This window comes from Neomonachus schauinslandi, chromosome 10 (genome assembly GCF_002201575.2).
Source record: "Neomonachus schauinslandi chromosome 10, ASM220157v2, whole genome shotgun sequence".
Taxonomy (NCBI): Eukaryota; Metazoa; Chordata; class Mammalia; order Carnivora; family Phocidae; genus Neomonachus; species Neomonachus schauinslandi.
The window spans coordinates 134,436,276-134,450,717 of NC_058412.1; the positions used below are offsets into that span (position 1 = coordinate 134,436,276).

Below are 14,442 nucleotides of genomic sequence, written 5' to 3' on the forward strand. Positions count from 1 at the left end.
ATTATCATTGAAATGGATCAATTTCTTCTTTTTAAGGATGCAAATCTTGAGGAAAAATGAGCTCTTTCAAATACCTCAATTATATTTCGAGAAATGGACTGTCTTTTATAGACTCATTTAGTAATGAGTAGCATTGAAAATAATAATTCAAAGAGTAGATACTCTTGATTTCAATCTTGGCATTATAGATTTCAAATGGTATTTCCAATAATTGTATTTTTTCCCCCTTCACCTCATTGTCTGCATTTGCTCTGTAAATTTTAGGTACATGATTATGATCTGGGCATTAACTTTTAACTTAAGGATTGATCTTTTTTTTTTTTTAAAGACTTTATTTATTTATTTGAGAGAGAGAGAGAATGAGAGAGAGCACATGAGACGGGGGAGGGTCAGAGGGAGAAGCAGACCCCCTGCTGAGCAGGGAGCCCGATGCGGGACTCGATCCAGGGACTCCAGGATCATGACCTGAGCCGAAGGCAGTCGCTTAACCAACTGAGCCACCCAGGCGCCCAAGGATTGATCTTAAACATGACTTTCCACTAAACATCTTTCAGGGAAAGAAAAATTCTCTGAGATGAAAATCTTAAATTGATTGCATTTCATCAAAGAAACAAAAAAGAAATGAGTACCACTAAGAAAAGTAGTTTCTGAAATAAAATATATGATTACTTGGAAGAGACAAACTTTCAGAAAATCACATTAGGAGAGGGAAATACTCAGGCATGTCGTGAGGTTTTCAGTAAATGCGTTTTCCTGTCCCTCTGATGGGTCCTTCAGCCATGTTCTCTCTGAAGAACCAGGTTGAGGCTTCTTTATCACGTTGGCTCCTTGGATGGTTTTGTGAGGTGACATTTTAGTGGGTCTGTAGGCTGGTCGCTCCTGAGGCTCAAGCCAGACTAGATGTCCTTGTGGTATGATTCATAACTCATCTCCTTTGTGGCATTTACCACAATACCAATCATTGTGTAATTATGTTTTAATTTTCTTTTCTTCAGCTACGCGTATGCTGCATCAACTAGGTAGAATTGAGCTTCTTCAATCATTGACAATAAACCTGTATTTAATTCCAAGGTGAGGGAGCCACTCTATTCTTTCTCTTTGTCTCATTTACTTTCTTTCTCACTGGAATCTCATCCTTTGAATTCTGCACCTAACTAAGCTTTTAAGTGACTGAAATATTTTAAGTAGATTTTTTTTTCCCATGAACATAGTTTAGGGAAAATGCCTCTGAGGCTAACATTATCAAAGCAGCTGTCTTTCATTGAAAAAACAGAAAAGGTAAAGAGAACTTCTCTGACAGGTACTTTCTGAGATAAAAGGTTTACCTAATCGTGTTGAAGAGGTAGAATAGCTAAATATTAAGTGGGCATGGTGATGTAATTCTCTGAAATTAAGCAGATTCAATTTTTTTTCCCTTTTTAGCCTTTAAACTTTTGTTAGTCTGCCATGAGTGGGATGGGAGAGGTAGGGCTCCCTTGGTGTTGGTCGTGCCCTGCTCCCTCTGTCACAAATCACCTCAAAGTGTTTTCCTAAGAGAAACAAAATGGCAGCCTGAACGCCAGGGTTCCAAATCCACGAACTCCCTCCCCACCTCCCTGACGAGAGCTAATGGCTCTGTACCATTATTTTTCCTGTCAGAATTAATGGGGAGATATTCTTTTCCTAAAGCCATTAGTTAAGTAATATTGCTTACAGAATTGCTGAAACAGGATAACACCTCCTTCTCCAGGGTGTAAATCTTAAGAAATGATGAGACAATTGCTTAAACACATCAATTATATTCCAAAGCCTGAACTTTTTTCTCTACAGTTTCATTTAGAATTAAGAAACTTTGAAAGTAATGGTCCATAAAGTGGATTCTCTTGACTCAATTTTGGCACTAAATAATTCAAATAATATTAGCAATTTTTTGTTCTCCATTTAGTTTTCCTTTTCCCCCACAATTTGTCCTCTCTTCATTTTAGAGCATTCTCTTATTGTCTGAGTGTGATTAAAGTTTCAACCTACCAAAAGATTTTAAGCATACTTTCCCAGTAAATATGTTTTTTTTGGAGAAAATGGTAAGTGAAGTGTTCTCAAACTGATTGCCTTTCATCAGAAAGAGAAGAGAAATTCGAACCATAGAGAAAAGTGGTTTCTGAAAAAAAGAGATTGAAAAATGATTGCTCAGAAGAGGCGAAATTTCAAAAAAAATTAAGGTAGTGCAGAAATGTTCCAGATTTGATTAGAGATGGAAAAATGTATTTTTCTCTTCTTTGGTGAGTCTCCCCTGTTCTTTGTCTGAGAAGCAGAACTTTCATTACACACCAGAGGGTGAGGCTTTCAATCCCTCTATCAGCAGTTGTGTTGTATTCTGACTGAACTGACCTGACCCTTAGCTTTGCCCGAACACGCCAGGCACACCCGGGGGCTTTTCCTTATTATGTTCAGTGTGAATTTTAGGGCCAGTGCCATCATTTGTCTCTTATTTTTCTTTCAAGTGAATAAAGCAATACCATGCTTGTTGCAACAAAGAGAGCAACATCGACATATCTGAGTAGAGCTTGATTGTCCCCAGCCTCGTGGCTCCCTGAGGCTACCAGAGTTCAGCTCATGTTCCTTGCACACCTTCCTCCGTGTACATACAAATAAGAACAGACACTTCAGTCTCTTGTTTTTTTCACAAATAGAGTCATCCCATATGTAGAAATCTGCAACTCTTTTTTCTTCATCTATCTTGTATAAAATTCTAGGCCTATATTATAGATTGATTGATCATTTTAATAATGGCATAAAATCCCACGGTATAGCTGTATCATAATTTTTGAATTCAACCCTTCCCATATCCATGGATGTTCCTGTTGATTGCTGTTGTTTTTCTACCACAACTATTGCTGCAGGAAATATTCTGGCTCAGTTTTATATTTTATATATTTCACTATATAAGGTACTACCAAAGTACTTTCAAAAAACATTTATTCTTCCATAGTTTTCAACAGCATTTTTATTATTTATTTATTTATTTTTTTAAAAAGATTTTATTTATTTATTTGACAGAGAGAGAGATAGCGGGAGCAGGAACACAAGCAGGGGGAGTGGGAGAGGGAGAAGCAGGCTTCCCGCGGAGCAGGGAGCCCAATGCGGGGCTCAATCCCAGGACCCTGGGATCATGAACTGAGCTGAAGGCAGACACTTAACGACTGAGCCACCCAGGCGCCCCTCAACAGCATTTTTTTTTTTTTTAAGATTTTATCCATTCATTTTGACAGACAGAGACACAGCGAGAGAGGGAACACAAGCAGGGGGGAGCGGGAGAGGGAGAAGCAGGCTTCCTGCCAAACAGGGAGCCCGATGTGGGGCTCGATCCCAGGACCCCGGGATCATGACCTGAGCCAAAGGCAGATGCTTAACGACTGAGCCACCCAGGCGGCGCCCCCCCCCCAACAGCATTTTTAAAAAGAAACTTGGCTCCCGTTAAATGTGAGGCCTGGGGGCGCCTGGGTGGCTCAGTCATTAAGCATCTGCCTTCGGCTCAGGTCATGATCCCGGGGTCCTGGGATCGAGCCCCGCATCGGGCTCCCTGCTCCACGGGGAAGCCTGCTTCTCCCTCTCCCACTCCCCCTGCTTGTGTTCCCTCTCTCTCTGTGTCTCTCTCTGTCAAATAAATGAATAAAATCTTTAAAAAAAAAAAAAGAGGAAGGCCTTGGTGAGGCCTCAAGCCTTACCATCACTGTTGGAGTACTTGAGCTTTGTAACTAACAAGGGGTCACAAACTGACCCCTCCTTGGCCAAATTCGGGCCGTGGGCACATTGGTTAGCACAGTGTTATTGTTTGAAAATTAATTCATTATCAGTGTTTACAAACACATAGAATCCAGTTTTTTGGTTTCTCTTGGAAAATGGACAGATGTGGTGAACTTGGTCCTTCCCAGTCTCAGTCAGCAGAGCTGGGAGTCAGCTGTGCCTCAAACCTGGGCATGCCCTCCATTCACCACAGTCCCCAGCCCCAGGCAGCATCTCTTGTTTATGTTATTTGCCTGACCCTACAGCATTTGCGTTTGTGACTCTTGGTTTAAAGTGGGGCATCTGCAGTGTGACTCTGCTGACCGGGGGGCTGGGTCCCTCCCTGTGGGGCCATCCTGGGCACCAGCTCTCTGGCTGCCTCCTCCTTGTATGAGATGCCAGGGCCATGCCCCACTCGAGTCAGGATGACCACCGAAAGTCTCGGCACATCACCCCCAGTTAAGAACCACTGCTTCAGACAGATCACAAAGCCCATCTTCCTCAGCCAGTTTTGAGGTGAACTTTTCAAAGCGTGGGCCTGAGCCATTTTTATTATGTTTCTCTATTCTGTAGGCCTATGTTTCACTTTATGAAGGCACATTGTTGAATTCTGTACACGACCAAGCTTTAAAGTCCCTGAAATGTTTCAAACCAGCCCCATGCACCGAGTTTGGAGAAAATATCTGAGAGGAGAAAGTGATCAAAACACATTCCTTTCATCTCAGGAACAGAAATGTAGAGATGCCGTGATTACAGGTGGTTTCTGAAGTAAAAGCTTTACCTAATTACACACACATAAAAGGTACAATTTCTAACTAGTGTATGAAGAGGCTGAATAAGTCCCTAGAATAAAGGTAGATGCTGCCTTTGTTCACTGGGCGCTTGGCAGTGGTTTCCTTTTGTGAGTTCATGGTGGCATCTCGGGAGCTAACCTCTCCCCTCCCTGTTCTCACCTGGGTGCCCCTTGGAAAGCAATTCGAGTGTCAGGAAGACACAGGAGGGTTTGGAGAGGGGTCTCTCCAGGGCCCTTCTCCCCCGGTGCCTTCGCTCTCCTTCTCTGACAGGAGCTAATGACTTCTCTACATCTTTTCTCGTTAGAATTAATAGAGAAGTATTCTTTCCCGAAAGCCATTAGTTAAGTCTTAGTGCTCTGAAATTGCTGAAACAGAAGAATTCCTCCTTCATTCTAGGGTGTAAATCTTGAGAAAAGATGAGGGATGTTGCAGGTATATGTCCTAGGGAAGAGAGTTGTGTAGACAATTGTGTAGACAATTCTCATTTGGCAACAAGAAAATTCTGGAATAACAATACATGAAGTAGATCAGCTAGGTGCAGCCTTGGCATTTATAATGTTCCAAATGGCATTTCTTTTATAATCTTTATTTTTCCTTATGTGATTTCATAATCCTATTTTTGCTGTGTGTCTTAAAGTCATGCTCCTGCCTGGACATGATAAAACTTTTAACTGAAAGTAAGATTTTTTTTAAAGATTTTATTTATTTATTCATGAGAGACAGAGAGAGAGAGAGAGAGAGGGAGAGGGAGAAGCAGACTCCCCAGTGAGCCCGATGTGGGGCTCAATCCCAGGACACTGGGATCATGACCTGAGCTGAAGGCAGACGCCCAACTGACTGAGCCACCCAGGCGCCCCCGAAAGCAAGATTTTAAACCACACTTTGCACTAAACACAGTTTAAGTGAAGAATTTCCATGTGGGGAGAATTCTTGTCCTGATTGATTGCCTTTCACCAAATATATAGACAAGAGGGACACCTGTGTGGCTCAGTTGGTTAAGTGTCCGACTCTTGATTTCAGCTCAGGTAATGATCTCAGGGTCGTTGCATTGAGCCCTACGTTGGGCTCTGTGCTGGGCATGGAGTCTGCTTAAGGTTCTCTCTCTCCCTCTGCCCCTCCCCCCTTCTAAAAAAAAAGATATAGGCAAGAGATGAAAACCACAAGGAAAAGCAGTTTCTGAAGTAAAAGATTTGTTTGTGATTACTTAGAGGCAAACTCCCACCAGACTGCATTAGGGTGGCACAGAGACACTGAGACGCTCCCTGATGAAGGCGTCCCTGTGGTCCTTCCTCCCATCCCCCTTGTCCATGGAGCTCAGGTCTCCGCTGCCGCCTGCTGGCTCGTGATCACTTTCCGATTAGGACCGAAGCCCCCCAGGCTCTGCCTGAGAGGAAGAAGTCCTGTCTTCCATCACCCTTCCACAGAGTCCTTACCAATGAAGCTTATAGTAGGATCAAGGAAGCAGACGAATTTACCTGCAAAAATACTTTAGTACAATGTCTGGCATGAAACAGAGCCTTAAAAATTTTGGCTGAATAATAACATGAGTGAACGGTTGAGACTTAGTGGAGAGAGAACCAGCCCACAGGTGCAGTGTCCACACATTCTTGCAGAGTGTACGCTTCTCCTATCCTCCACGGGTCTAGGTGGAGTCAGGGCCCCATTTTCACCATCTCATGGCTCCTTCCACTTTTCCCTTCATAGTGTTTACCACGTTTGCTTGGCGAATTTTCTGCGTCATTATTTGCTGGCTGCATCTCTCCCCCATTAGATGGTAATGGGTGCCTCGTTTGCCACTCAGTGAATTGCCTGTGTTCACCACGGTTCTTGGCACAGAGTATTGGCTGTACTCAGTGCTCAGTAAATATGGGCTCAGTGGATAGTTAGGCTTAAAAATATGGGCTCATAAATGGGCTCAACAAATAGGGACTCAGAAAAATGGGTTCAGCAAACATTTGAACAAATGAGCAAACATCTGCCAATATAGTGACTACTTTTCAAGTTCTACCCAGCCTTTCTTAAATAACTGCAAATTTTTCTCGCTCACACATTGTGCATCTTTCAATGGCAGGGATGCTCCTAAACAATTTAATCTCAGATCAGTTCATAGTCTAGGAGATCACTCCTGTGTTCTTATTTATGCTTGTAGCTTTCTTAGAAGGCCAACATGGTAGACTCATTTTTACCCCTTCCTTTTATATAATTCAGAGTCTCTAGTCTCCAAATTAATGGAGTTTTTGGTGTATTGGGGCAACCGAAGGAAATGTATCCATTTACTTACATTTTCTGATAATGATATTTGAGTAATATGTCTATTAGCATTTCCGTAAAGCCCAGGAGGGGCTTTGGCTTGGGAGGAGGCTTGGCTCTGAAGAAGTTGACAGTTCTGTGAGTTTCATCAGCCTGCTTCACTCCATTTTCTAATTATTTTACAGTTTCTGGTAGCCTTTTCAAGATGGCTAAATTTAAATTTGCTCCAACGTTTTAAGCAGTCTCTTCCTCTCAATGTGGCTTGGCAATTATTTCTGAGGGAAATGATTAAAAGCGCAGCCTTTCATCAGGGGGAGAACAGAATGGCATGCGGAGCTCAGATGAGAGGTGCTTTCTTTTTTTTTTTAAAGATTTTATTTATTTATTTGACAGAGAGAGACACAGCGACAGAGGGAACACAAGCAGAGGGAGTGGGGGAGGGAGAAGCAGGCTTCCCGCGGAGCAGGGAGCCCGATGCGGGGCTCGATCCCAGGACCCCGGGATCATGACCTGAGCCGAAGGCAGACACTTAACGACTGAGCCACCCAGGCGCCCCGAGAGGTGCTTTCTTAAGAAGATTCACGTAATTGTGCGAGAGCGGTCGAATTTCTGAAGATTGCGTGAAGATGGCAGAGTCCATCATTTCTGAAGATGTAGGAAGTGATTCACAGAGGGACACTGTGCCGTAAACAGGATCACATTCTGTGCTTTAACATTTGGCCAGGGCGCCACTTACTTTTTGAAAAGGGCCATTCATTTAAAAGCGAGTTAGCATCTTTCTTCAATAATCCAAATTAGTTTAACACACTTCAGTGACATTATTTGGGCATTTTTCACAATTATTAAAGATAACTCACTTTTCTCTGTAGACTGTAGGTCAAAAGCAAATTAAATCAATGGATTTTCTCCCTTCGTGCTCTCAGATGAGTCAGAAAGTATTGGTCAAATGTGCACATGGCCTTTCCGTTAAGCTTCAAAACCCAAACAACCTGCTGAGAAGACATTTGGCCAATCTGATTATTTTCTCTATACTAATTGGTTTTCCTTCTTCATTGAATTGAATGAATTGCCTGGTTGTTTTGTCACTGTGGGGACCCAGCTTAATCCACTTAGAGTGAGGTGCTTGTGCTTGGTAAGCCAGGGGGCTATAGAAACGTTTATCGTCATTATTATCTTTTGGTGATTTTTCTTGGGGGGTGGGAATGAAGATATAGCTTGAATCCATCCATTTTCTCTGTTTTGATGTCCACTGCCTTTGCTTGCCATCTCATCTGGCCACTGGATTGCCCTGGTAAGCCCCAGGGTCCAGACCGCAGTCATCTATGCATTTTGAGAAGATGGGGACCCTCCGCTGGAAACAATGGTTGCTTCACAGTGAATGTGGAAAAAATCTAAGCCCCTTTCTGCAGCTGTCTGCACCCGATAAGATCTGAGCCCCTGCTGGCTTCCCCACCTTCATTTTGTGTCCTGCCCCCTTGCTCGCCACCCTTCCTCCATCATGGCCTCCCACCGGGTTCCTCAACACCCCCAGTCTCCTTCCCGCCGCAGGGTCTCTGCATCTGTTCCTCCTTCACCTGGAATGGCCTTCCTGGGCTGGTTCTTTCTCACCCTGAAAGTTTCATTTCAGATTTTGCTTCTTCAGCCTTCCTCGGTATAGGCAGCAGTCACGTGCCTGCCACTCCATGTCATGTGCCCCATATCGACTGCGACTCTCTGGAAGAGCCCCTGTTTACAGTGACGGGAACGTGCTCCCCTCCCTGCTTACCATCAGTCTCTGTCTGCAGCCCCCTGCTGCTATTTACCCTCTGTGATAGCCCCACCCTGTGCTCATTTCCTTCACGACCCCTGGCACAACTGGAAATGATCTTATCAGTTGACTGGTCTTCATCTCTCTTCCCTACTGAAGCAGAGGCTCTCGAGGGCCAGGGCACCTCCATCTTGTTCTCCAGTGTTTGGGGGGCCAGCAGCATGGCACCTGCCTCACTGAACGGGCCCAAGTCATGTTTGTCGAGCAAATGAATGGAATACCAAAAGCCTGGTTCTGTGTCGATACGCAGGTGCTCAAGTGAAAATTGTATTAAAGGTAAAATGACTACTTCCTTTCCCAAACCGTTGCACTTTCCTATAGATTTTCAGAGTTGATTTGCTCAGGATTAATGCACTTGTTAATCTAGTCACCTACCCCTCGAGATATAAGAAGTAGGTCTGTACTTTCCAGGCAGGAGATTGGAGGACTCCTCACACAGAAGCTGTCTAGTCCTTCTAGTCCTCGTGGAAGACCCAGAGAATTATTTCAGGGCTTCCCACTTAAACACGGCAAGCAGATAACCCCGCAGGGTGGTCCCAGTTGACAAAGTGCACATGTAAAGAGCTCCCAGTCTGTTGTGTAGTGCCTGTTTCCTAGACGTGGGTGGATATTTAAGATTGCTGGATACCGCAGGACAGTCTTTAATATGAAAGGGAAAGATGAAAACAAATGAGAACAAAAGGAACTTGGAAGAAAGACCATGTAGGGAGAGGCAAACTTAAGCAAGAACAACGGTGGCCACAAACCGTTATTAATATTGCCAGAGACACAATGGAAGATACTGGAGCCAGGAAGTAACAACAGGGTGCTCTAAAGAGGAAAATAATAATAGGCTTTTAGAAATTAAAGACATGATAGCAGAAATAGGAAATTATGAGTTGGAATAGAAAATCCCAAAAATAAAATAAAAAGACAAGTAGGAGATAGGAGAGAAAAGATAAAAAAAAAGAGGATTAGACAAGGAAGCCCAATAACTTACCAAGAGCAGTTCTAGAAAGAGAGAAAAGATGAAACAGGAGAATAAATATCAAAGAAACAGCACCATGTTTTCCCAAAACCGAAGGACATGATTCAGATTGAAAGGGCACATTGAATGCCCAGACAATGAATGAAAATAAACCCAGGACCATGGAGACACTGAACAAAGAAGAGTCTAGGAGTTTCCAGAGAGACAAAACACAAAAAGGTTTTGCCCAAAGGATCATGAATCATAAATCATGTTGGCTCCAGACTTCCTAACAACTAGAACTCAACAGAGCTGTGTCTTTGGTTCTGAAAGCAAATGATTTCTAAATCAGAAAGTTATACCCTAACAAGTGGCAGACTGAAGTCTAAATTTTATTTCACACACCCGTTCTCACGAAGCTGCGGGAAGCTTTGCATTAGGAAAGCAAGGAAACAGAAGTGGGGGGCTCCAGGACCAAGGAGGTGAGGAGAATCGCCACAGTGGGGTGAAGGGGATCCGGGGGCACAGCCACACAGTGGGCCCAGGGAGCAGCGGGCCCCTGGGGGCAGGTCAGAGAATTTGAAGAGCGATCCTTCTAAGGAAAGGAAACAAAACCTCAGACAATTGAGAAGGAGGTGGGAGGCTAGTTTTAGTGCTAGGTCTACGGACAACCAAGCAAAATTTAAAAACGAGGTAGTTGTTAACTCCAGGGAAAACAGTGTTGGCCAGAAAGACCGTGTAGTCACAGCACATTACGTGGCTCAGCAGTGAGAGACATGGTCCTAAACATGTAAACACTATTCTCCTAAACAAAATTATGACATCATAGTTACAGAACTGTTGTGAGGAGATGGGGTGGAAAGTGTGCATACGTGGTGGGTCGGGGGGGGAATGAAGGTTCTGGATCCAGGGGTGCTGGAGAAAGAGGTGAATGCCCCTCTCTCCTCGTGAGAAGTTACAGGCTCTCCTCCAAACTGAAAAAAAAAAAAGATCAAGAAGTAGTGCTATAAGCATGTTATTAAAAGTGAAGGAGATAAATATCAAAAGAATCCAAAGCAGGAAAAGGTGAGTGGGTTGGCAAGCATTGCTATTTTTCTTAATAAGTAGAAAGATTCAACTTTTTGAAACTCTGTGCATATGTAACTTTAATCAAAATGAAAGCAAATTTGAAAGGGGATCTAATGCTTTTCTCTGGTGGCACAGCCATGCTAGAATTTTTTCTGATTTCATTTCATGATGTAATCCATCCTCTCTGCAATTCCATGGGCCTTCTGACCCGTATCCCAGGCCACTGTGACAAAAGGAGAGCGAGTATGGGTGAGGCAGGAGGGGAAGCCGCTGCTCCCTTGAGAGGGTGCTGCTGTTTGGTGGATGCTGTCAAGGTTCCCTCTTTGGCGCCCCCCTCCCCTCCCAGATCACAACCATAACCACCACCAAACAACAGCAACACCAAAACCAACCTGGCTTCCTGCTCCAATGGAGACAAAACCTCATTTCCATAGAGACGGAAATGTCCACCCTTGACCCTGGTTGAATGGCCAGAGAATTCACGCTAACCTGAAATGAACCTAACCTGGCCTAAACGTGCCAGGAAGATGGCTCTGATGAAAAATAGCCACGTGACATATTTTTAAAAAAATGTATGTGATTTAGGGATTTTTCTGCCTTGGGAATTGGTTTTACCATTTCTTAGCGGAAGTGGAGACGTTTTATTGAGCTGTGTGAAGTGGGTTCAAGATAAGCGGGGTTCCCATACACATTGTGGGAGACGCGGGTTAATGAGCCCCAAGCTGTGGAGGAAGACAAAGTCCTAGGGAACTCCCATTTGCTGATATCACTTCCGGTGTGTGTAAGCGTGCCTCCCCGTTTTAGGTCTGAATCTGCAAGAGGAACCGTCTCGTGCCTCTTCAGAATCACCTGTTGGTTGTGGGCACAGAGAGAAGGAAGAGGATGATGGCTCCAGACAAACTTCGGGAAGCTTCTCTCCCAGCACAAGTTCAAGGGCCGGGAGTGGAATAGACCAAGTAATTGTGAAGGTGGGGACCAGGGTTCTGAGCCGTCTCTGTCCGTGGGTTGTCTAGATTAATGGCTCTCTTTTGCTTGTTGTTGGTGTCCCAGGTGGCAGAACTCGCCCCACCACCCAGCACGCAAAGCCCAGTAGGTACACAAACACCTCCAGACATCGTGTGCTGAAAGAATGGGGGTGATTACTAAAAATCCTAAATACGCTTTTAATTCATACCTGAGTAGGATAGAGATGCTCTCATGCTGCAGACATCACTGTGACATGACTTCACTGCCAGGCAGGACTGGGGGGAGAGCGGGGGCGGGGCGCGTCGGTTGAAAAGCACAAAAATGCTAATCCAGACCACACTTCAAAAAGTGCTCCTCTGGAAAAACTTAAGTTCGAGGTAACTATAAAGTAGCCCATCTGTCTACCTCATGAGCAGTGGTAATTTAACACTGGACACTCAGAACTGGGTGGATAATTGAGTGATTGGGTTTTTCACAAAGCCAGGTAAAAACACATAGCAATCTCAGCAACCTCTTTTGTGGCAACAAGTTTTCCTCGAGTTAATGCACCAATTAGTTATTAATGAGAACTGATTGAGGGCATCCTGTTGAAGTTCATGCTTGGTAAAGAATCATTAAGAACTCAAGACCTAGTTTTACTGAGGACCACGTTTCTGACCACAGGTTTTTTTTTATTTGTACCAATTAACCTTTCTTCCCCCATGTGTTTTCCTTTGCCCTTTTTTGCAGGTAATTTCTCCAGCTGCCGGTGGGCGCGGTGACCGCCACCGTCGGAACACTGCTGCCGGGTCAGGACAGTCTGAGTGGCCGGGCTCCTGCATGGCCGTGGCTACCGACAGCCTTCTGTCTCCAGGCAGAAGTCTCAGCCCGGGATTGCTGGAGACCCGGCCGTTGCCCTCCCAGGAGCAAGTCTCAGTAGATATGAAACCATACATTTCCTCCGATGCTCAGGAGCCTTCTTCCTTTGAGTCCAAAGGAGCCTCTCCCTGCCAGGATGTTGCTCCTTCTGTGGCTGCCATTTGTGCTGTGGGGGAGAGAGCAGGTCACACAACCCTGGGAATTGACGGTGCGGAGCCGCAAGACCACAGAGCTGCAGGGGAGGCTCTGACACAAAGCTCCCCAGACAGAAAAGCTGAAGCAGAGGGCATGTCACCACCAGCCCTGCCAGGGAGACCTTCATCTGAGCAAAGAATTTCAGGTTTGGTTTTGTTGGAGTCAACTGGAAAAACTCATCTTGAAATACCAGCATCAGGACCAGGCTCAGCTAGTTCATACCAAGAGGAAGGGGAACACAAGATGTTTTTTCCTACTGGGGGACAGGAGGGGCGTGGAGAGATGGTAGTGCCCTGCCCTCCTTTAGGAAATGAGAGTGGGAAATGTCGAGGCTCTGGATTAACTGCTCTAAAAGATTGTGGGGTTCCTTCTAAGCCAGGGCAGCCCAGAGAATCCCCTGAATCCCCTTCAAAATCTGTCAAAAGGAGGGGTCTGGAAGGACTGAGAAAGCAGACTCGAGTGGAGGTCAGTGACACCAGCAGTGACGATGAAGACCGGTTAGTGATAGAGATGTGAAGTTTCTGAGCCTGCGGTTGGAGACCAGATGCTGTCAGGCTGGCAGACAGCTGAACTCTCTTTCACCAAGCACCTACCTATGAGGAAAGCCATCTGGGGATCTTTCCAAGGCATCCCCAGCGAACTCCAGCCCCTATTCCCCAGATCCCCCTGCGGTATACCAGGTGCCAGGCGGGCAAAGTCAGAAACGGAGGCCAGTCTAAGAATGCTTGGCGCACAGTGATTGCACTCACCTTCCAACCATGTCTTCTACATCGGCCCCCACTGCCTCCTCTGTAAGATGGCATTGCCCAGGACAGCCACCGTCGACGTAGTTATGTGCAAGCGAACCCATAGTGTCAAGTCGACCGGCTTCCTCCATCAGTAAGCTGAGGGTTTGCTTCAAAGGTGGTAAGCACACTTGGGTAATTGGGGTAGCTTGCAGAGGAGATGGGGCATCAAGATACATCTGTTCATTCTGGAAACCAAATCCAGATTCATTAAAAACTGCAGTTTGGTTAGAATAACTTGCGTCCTTAGTGGAAGTTGTAAATATACTTCAGAATGCCTATGATCTAGTAAAATGCTGATTATCTTTAAATGTTACACCAGTGGTCAGTGCTTACGGATGATCCAACAACACAAGCATGTACTGCTCTTGGGCCCCGTGCCTTTTCTCTTGAGACCTCTGAAACCCTTGGTTTTTTTAGCTCTTGCAAAGGAATGCTGTGTTAAAAGTTAATAGAACAGTCTCTGTAATGAGTCATTTTTTGAGGGGGAAAAATTCACTTATTTTTCTCTGATTCTTTCTGTCATATTGTGCTCTGAGCAATTTCAATTAGAGGGTTACATTTTAGTAATCTCTACAGCTTAAATTGATGCCTGCTCATCGTGACGGGAGCCTTTTAGATTTCCTCCAGAAGCTTCAAGGATACAAAACTAATTGGAGTTTTGACGCTGTTTTACATCTCAGTAATTTTATTTTGGGGGCTTGGTGTTACTTTGCTGTCAAATTAAATCAGCCTCTGTATTGTGCAAGTCAGAACAGTACAGATAAAATTCCCCCGTATTCCAAGCCAGTGCGCCCCTGTGCAGAAGAAAATAGCTGATCGACGTCAGCCAACTCAGTGAGCGAAGCCTCAGATTTACTGCGTTCTTCTCCTTCTCCTTAAATGGGAGAGGAAAAACTTACAGAGATTTACACTGCTGCATTTCGATAAAATTTTATACTTGCTTTTGGTAGATTTTGTACAATTTGAAATTTATAGCCGAGCTCTTTTGGCTTAGCTTTTGACGTGATG

At 44.7% G+C, this 14,442-nt stretch overlaps 1 protein-coding gene across 1 annotated transcript in view; it reads left to right on the top strand.

The window, feature by feature from the left end:
• The window catches only part of ZNF831 (zinc finger protein 831), a 66,625-nt gene extending 53,463 nt beyond the window's left edge, over window positions 1–13,162 (top strand). The window contains exons 4-5 of the mRNA XM_021677841.1: window positions 11,432–11,595; window positions 12,323–13,162. Coding sequence (XP_021533516.1) covers window positions 11,432–11,595; window positions 12,323–13,162 — 1,004 coding nt within the window. The remainder of the gene's footprint in view (window positions 1–11,431; window positions 11,596–12,322) is intronic.
• The last annotated feature ends 1,280 nt before the right edge of the window (window positions 13,163–14,442 follow it).